Source organism: Gavialis gangeticus, unplaced genomic scaffold (assembly GCF_001723915.1).
Source record: "Gavialis gangeticus isolate Ggan-Ray unplaced genomic scaffold, GavGan_comp1, whole genome shotgun sequence".
NCBI lineage: Eukaryota > Metazoa > Chordata > Crocodylia > Gavialidae > Gavialis > Gavialis gangeticus.
Genome location: NW_017728992.1, coordinates 123,987,792 through 123,993,791, shown reverse-complemented (window position 1 = coordinate 123,993,791; position 6,000 = coordinate 123,987,792). Strand labels below are relative to the sequence as shown.

General features: G+C 42.5%; 1 protein-coding gene across 1 annotated transcript in view; it reads right to left on the bottom strand.

Moving 5' to 3' along the window:
• CHD7 (chromodomain helicase DNA binding protein 7) overlaps positions 1-6,000 on the bottom strand; it is a 193,290-nt gene that overhangs the window by 18,341 nt on the left and 168,949 nt on the right. The window contains exons 16-21 of the mRNA XM_019527714.1: positions 2,725-2,935; positions 2,008-2,203; positions 1,625-1,792; positions 1,127-1,306; positions 746-856; positions 452-657 (exon numbers count right to left, since the gene is read on the bottom strand). Coding sequence (XP_019383259.1) covers positions 452-657; positions 746-856; positions 1,127-1,306; positions 1,625-1,792; positions 2,008-2,203; positions 2,725-2,935 — 1,072 coding nt within the window. The remainder of the gene's footprint in view (positions 1-451; positions 658-745; positions 857-1,126; positions 1,307-1,624; positions 1,793-2,007; positions 2,204-2,724; positions 2,936-6,000) is intronic.

Genomic DNA, 6,000 nt, shown 5'->3' with positions numbered 1-6,000 from the left:
GGGGGGGGGGGGGAAGAGAGGTGAGGACATGAAAAAGGAAAAAAACATGAACAAGGAAAAAAGAAAAAAAAAAGAATGCATAGTGACTCTGAAGTCCACCATGAGGACAGCCAAATATAACTGCCTGCCTGTGAAGACACAAAGGCTAAAGCTGGATGAGCTAATGAAAGAGAACAATTAAACATCCAATTTATCCACCAGAGAAACAGGAATCCAGGGTTCTACTAGCTGGTGCCAAAGCAATCGAGCTCAGGTCTAAGCAAAGAGTCTAAGCTGCTTGTTAATTTCCAAACGAGGACCGTCTTTGTGCTTCAATTCCCTTATGCCTTAAAGATCTCCAAAACATTTTAAATGGTAAAATATAAGGGTCTTGGGGATTCAAGATGTACCTTGGAAACATGAATGTATACAAATTTCAGCTACCTTTCTCTAGTCACAGAACTGCACTTACCCATAAACCAAAAGGTTTTTCTCTACCCTAAAACATTCGCTCCGTGCATAACCCTGTGATTTGTCCTGAGGTCTTCGGGGCTTTGTACTGGGCTTTTCTTCTGAATCACTTTCCAGGTCTGAGAACTCCATCAGTTCATCCTCCTTCACTGCACTGTAAAGCCTGGTTTGCTTTCTTACTCTTGGTGTATCAATAACTAGATTGTTCTAAAATGAAAGCAAGCAAAAAGGAACGTATAAATTCAAAATCAAAAGTTCTCTCTGAACAAATGAGGAACTTGTTCAAAGTTCTCACCCTTCCATTTAAAGCGTCAATATCCAGCTCAGCTTTCTTAGCCCACTTCTGCCAAAAATTAGGGTCATCCAAGGAAATGTCTGTTCTGTTTCCAGATGCAACAAAACTAGCCTAGTGAGCATGAAAACACATACATTAGCTTCACTACTATATACCATCATGAACAGTTTTCCATTTTCACTGTAAGAGTAATGACAATTTATTTTTTAAATAAAAGGTTAAGCCCACAGAAACATCAAACAGATGTTGGAAGAAAAGGAACACCATCAGTTTCTGTGACATTTTACACAGGAAAAAAATAAACTAAATCAATGGGGAAGGTAGATTTACTGTACTTTCATTCATCAGGTCATATTTTTTTCTTTAAGTGTTAATACTCACCTTTGCAAAAGTTGAGCCTTTTCCTTCAGACTCGATAGTAATTGTGTGTGTTCGCCTTAAGAGAATCTGGTCAATGTCTTCTTCACAGAACTTGGAACCTTCATCCTCCTCATCCATAAGAGCACCATAAGCCCCCTTTCTCAGGAGATCTTCTATCTCTTTTTTAGAAAGTTGCTGTACCTGTATTTTAAAGATAATACAAAGTCTTCTTTGATATCCATCATAATTTAATACTCATAGCATAATCTAACCATTCTTGATGTTCTTTAGAGATGACTGCAACAAGTTTGAATGTTTTATACTTGACTGACAGAACACTTTGTAAGTTCAGGCCTTAAAGTACTAATTAAAATGGCAAACAAAGTTCTTAGCTTAATCTATTCTAAAGCTAATTGAAATATTCAAACAGAAGAGCCATGTCCTTCACCAGAAAGGACAGTAAGCAAAAACGTGCTCTACAATGTGGACCTTTGGAAATGTGACTATATCCATTCTCACCCCATTTGTAGCATTTTCTCTTCCACTCATAGACTGGAGTACAGCTTTATCAAGGCCAAGTTTTAAGCTAGCTTTGTCAAACATTTCTCTTTCATAAGAGTTTCTTGTTATCAACCTGTAGATTTTCACTGATTTGCTCTGTCCTATTCTGTGACATCGGGCTTGGGCCTAAGAAACACAAAATGGGATATTCAGTTACAAGTAGCATAAAGAAAACAAGGGTTATAGATAACTTAAGGCTAATTTCTTCAAAATTCTTGAAAATGCTAACATTTAAATTCTAAGCTTAATGCATTTTCTAAAGGCCAATAACAGCCCTAACTCTTAGAAAAATATATGGTAGAAAGATGAAATTCAGTAATAATTGCCTCTGTCAATATTACCTGGAGGTCATTCTGTGGGTTCCAGTCTGAATCAAAGATGATGCAGGTATCAGCAGCAGTAAGATTAATGCCCAAACCTCCTGCCCTTGTACACAGCAGGAAAACAAACCTATCAGAATCAGGTCTAGAAAACCTGTCAATAGCTGCCTGGCGAAGATTGCCTCTTACTCGGCCATCAATTCGCTCATATGGGTACCTGAAATAAAGATTATAAAGATAACTTTACACCAATGGTTTAATACACCTTATCGTTGTACCAATTAGTTTTTAAAAGGAACTCAATAATTATTACAGCACAATTACAGCAAAGTATAGAGTAAGTGTTTTTAATCAACTAGATGCACCAGTGAAGGACATACTGCACACACTTCCTCTGAGCAATTTCCATTGGAGAAAGAATTGTTATCCAAAAGAATGAAATAAACCCTCAAACTATGGCTAGATAGTCTTACACTAAACATCAGGTAAAAAGTCTAGTTGAACAATAAACTAAAAGGTGGAATATTAGTATACTACATGAAAGGCACCTGTACACCCATAAGAAAAAAAACCCACTCTTTGTAATTAAGGGCATGCATTTTCCTTTCATCAGATCATTCAACAAATTCAAGTACCTAAGTTTCATCTTTTTACAATACAGATCGCTCACAGGTTAAATATTGTGGTCACTGAGGGAAAAACAATGTATTCAGAATTGTATTATATTGTTGCTCTCACCGTCTTTGAATGAGGTAGTCTTCCAGTATGTCCAAGCAGCGCACCATCTGGGAAAAGATAAGCACCCTGTGGCCACCAGCCTTCAGTTTTGGCAGCAGCTTGTCAATCAGTACTAGCTTGCCAGCAGCCTGGATCATTGCCTGGAGCTGAAAATCTGGAGAGTCGGCATTGTGTGTTTCTTTAAACTCTTCCAAAATTTTCTCTTCAGCACCTGCAAAGATTGGACAGCAATACATGAATACTGTAAAGGTTTTATTAATAAAACAATGAGCCTGCCTTCAATACCCTATGCAAGGTACAAGAATGTTTTAAGCATTATATGCATAAACATTTATACATGTTCATTAGCTAACTTAGCACTAAACACACACGTACACAAAACCAAACAAATGAACAACAAGGGATTTAAGCTTTCAGCAGGAAAAAAAAACTAGGACGAAAACCTTTCTAAATAAAAGAATACAGCAAGGGGGTGGGGGGGACTCCTAGGAAAATAAACCCCTTTCTATATAAAAAAAAAAAAAAATACTGAATAAGAGTGATGTATGAATTTTAACAAGAAATTACCAAGACAGAATTTGTTGCAGAAAGCAGTAGACCAGATTCTAACTAAATAAATTGTATTACATATTTAAGAGAGAGAAAAAGCCATTTTAACAACTCAAAAGCAAAAGACTGGTGCCCACTCTGACATTACAGCATGAAGAAGTCTAAATAGGGCTTCTTTTTTTTTTTTACACTAAAGCTTAAAATATATGATCAAAGGCCTGCTTCTGCCACTATGCCAAAGTCCAGACAATGGAAAAGCCAATTTTTCATTGGAAAATTAAAGAGCAAGGAAAAGAAGGTAAACTGCACTTATTTTTTCCTGCCTGCTTAGTTTGAAGCTATTCAATATTCAAAGTTCTTTCTAGAATTAGCCAACAGTCTTTATAGCATGTTTTTCATCTAAAGCTGTTATAGTTTTAAAAGGAACAAAAAAAGTTTATAGATTATTCTGTTTAACCCCAGAACATTAACCGAATGGACAGCAGTTCAAGATTCTTTATAACACCTGTTTAATTCTGCCTTGGCCTGGAAGGTCATGAAGCTTTGTGTCCATTGTGTCCTTGGCCAGTCTTCTGAGACTACCAGAAAAAGTGCCATTTAGAATAAGGAGTTTGCTATGTTGACACCCTCCATTCCATGGAGTACTAGACTAAAAGCATCTCGGATATTTCTGGCTGGCAAAAATGGTAATGGATCAGCAGGGGTCCGGGTTTTCCATTTCCTATGGAAAAACAGAGAAAACCACAGATTTCCCATTTTTATCAGGGAAAACGCAGATTTTCCCTTTTAGAAGAGAAACCTGCAGATTTCCCCCTTTTGCAAAGAGCTCTGCAGGCTGGCAAAGTTCCAGCCTGCAAGAGATGTTTACAAAAGGGGCAGGGAAACCCTCAACCCTGCCCCCAGGGGAAAGGAGAGGGGGAAGAGTGGGCCTGACACTCCACACTCGCACTTACTGGAGGCTGCTTCAGGCTCACTGTTCTTGCTAGAGGTAAGTGGGGCTTGGGGGTTGCAGGGCAGGGCTGGGGGGAGGAAGCTGGCTAGGGGCTGAGGGAGCAGGGAGATCTGCAGCCCGCCAGGCACTCTGACTGGCAGGGGGCTTGCAGCCTCCCTGCTTCTGGCCGGAGAGCTTGGCCGGCTGCAAACCCCCACCGCTCTTGGCCACCTGCAAAAAGGAGTGCCCAGCTGGCTGCAAACCTCCCTGCTCCCTCAGCCCCCCATAGGCTTGGGCACTCCACAGCCAGGCACTCCGGCAGGAGAGGGGATGCAGCCTGCCTGCTTGGTTGGCTACAAACCCCTGCTACTTCCAGCCAGCTGCAAACCCCCTCTCAGCCAGAGTGTCTGGCTGGGGAGTGCCCAAGCTGGCTGGGGGATGAGGGACTGGGGAGGTTTGCAGCCAGGTCAGGCACTTCAGCTAAGGGTGGGGTGGTTACAGTCTCCCCTGCTCCCTCAGCCCCTAGCCAACTTGGGCACTCTGTCTGGGAGGGAGGTGTTGCAGCTGGCCAGGCACTCTGGCCAGGAGGAGGGAGACTGCAAATCTCCCCTCCCCTCGCCAGAGTGCCCAGCCAGCTACAAACTCTGGGTCACAAACACTGCACTCCTCACCCCGATGCCCTCCCCCAAGCCCTCTGGAGCACAGCGTGTGCATGCACGAAAGCTGCCTACCACTGCAAGCTCTCCACTGCCCTGGCCACACTTCCTGTGTGCATGGGGGCAGTGCACACCCACCCTGCCCCCACCTTCACACAGATCTGGGGTGCACAGGTCCCTCCTGCCCCCTGGGACTGCATGCTGCCACTGGGAGCTGGCCCTGCTTGAGCCTGCAGCAGGTGGGGGAGCTGGCTTGTGCTCCTGCTGTAGCAGCCCCTGCCTTCCGTTGGGGGCAGAGGGGTGCAGACCTAGGTCCCTGCCCCCCCCCCCATAGCCCTGGCAGCTGGATGCCCCTCCAGCAGGGCTGGGGGGCACAAGCAGGGCTGGGGTGCTGTGGGGGAGGAGTGAGGGACACCAGCAGGGCTGTGGGGTGCTTTAATTTTAAGCACAAATTTTGGGATTTTTTTAATCAGAGAATTTGTTATTTTTTATCACAGAAAACCAGGATCCTTGTGCATCACACAGCATTTTTCACAATTAGTTTTCAAGTAAAACCATGCATGAAAAATAAATAGCCTTTCTGAAATTCTTCAGAGCACTGACTATTTATTTCTGAAATTTTGGTCAAGTTTTTTAAATAGTCCAATGGTGTATAGTGGCCATACTTTATATTTTTTCTTGAACAATGTAAATGAGGATTAGGCAGGGAGCCAACTGCTACACTACAACCTCTCCCACATTCTCTTCCTAAGCTGCCCTGGGAGGCAGGTGTCTCTCTCACGCACACACATCAGCTGTCTGATCACTGGTTCGATATGTGTCTGCAGTAACATGAACTGTCTTACCTAGATACCATCCCAGATCAAGAAATAAGAACTGAATAAGTAGATTACCAGAACATCTGACAGCTCTATATTAAGCAAGAAGGATACAGTACATATAAAGGAATTTAGGCCAGGTTATCAGGGTGGGAGAGTTATTAGTCAGCACACCCACACAATCATGACTAACAAAACTGACAAAAAAAACTCAGCCACAAACATAAATGTAAAATTGTGCACAAGAGAATAAACAGAAACATGTAACTGAACTATTTCCTACCAGGGTATCACTGCTCAGGTCATTGTTGATCCTTATGGC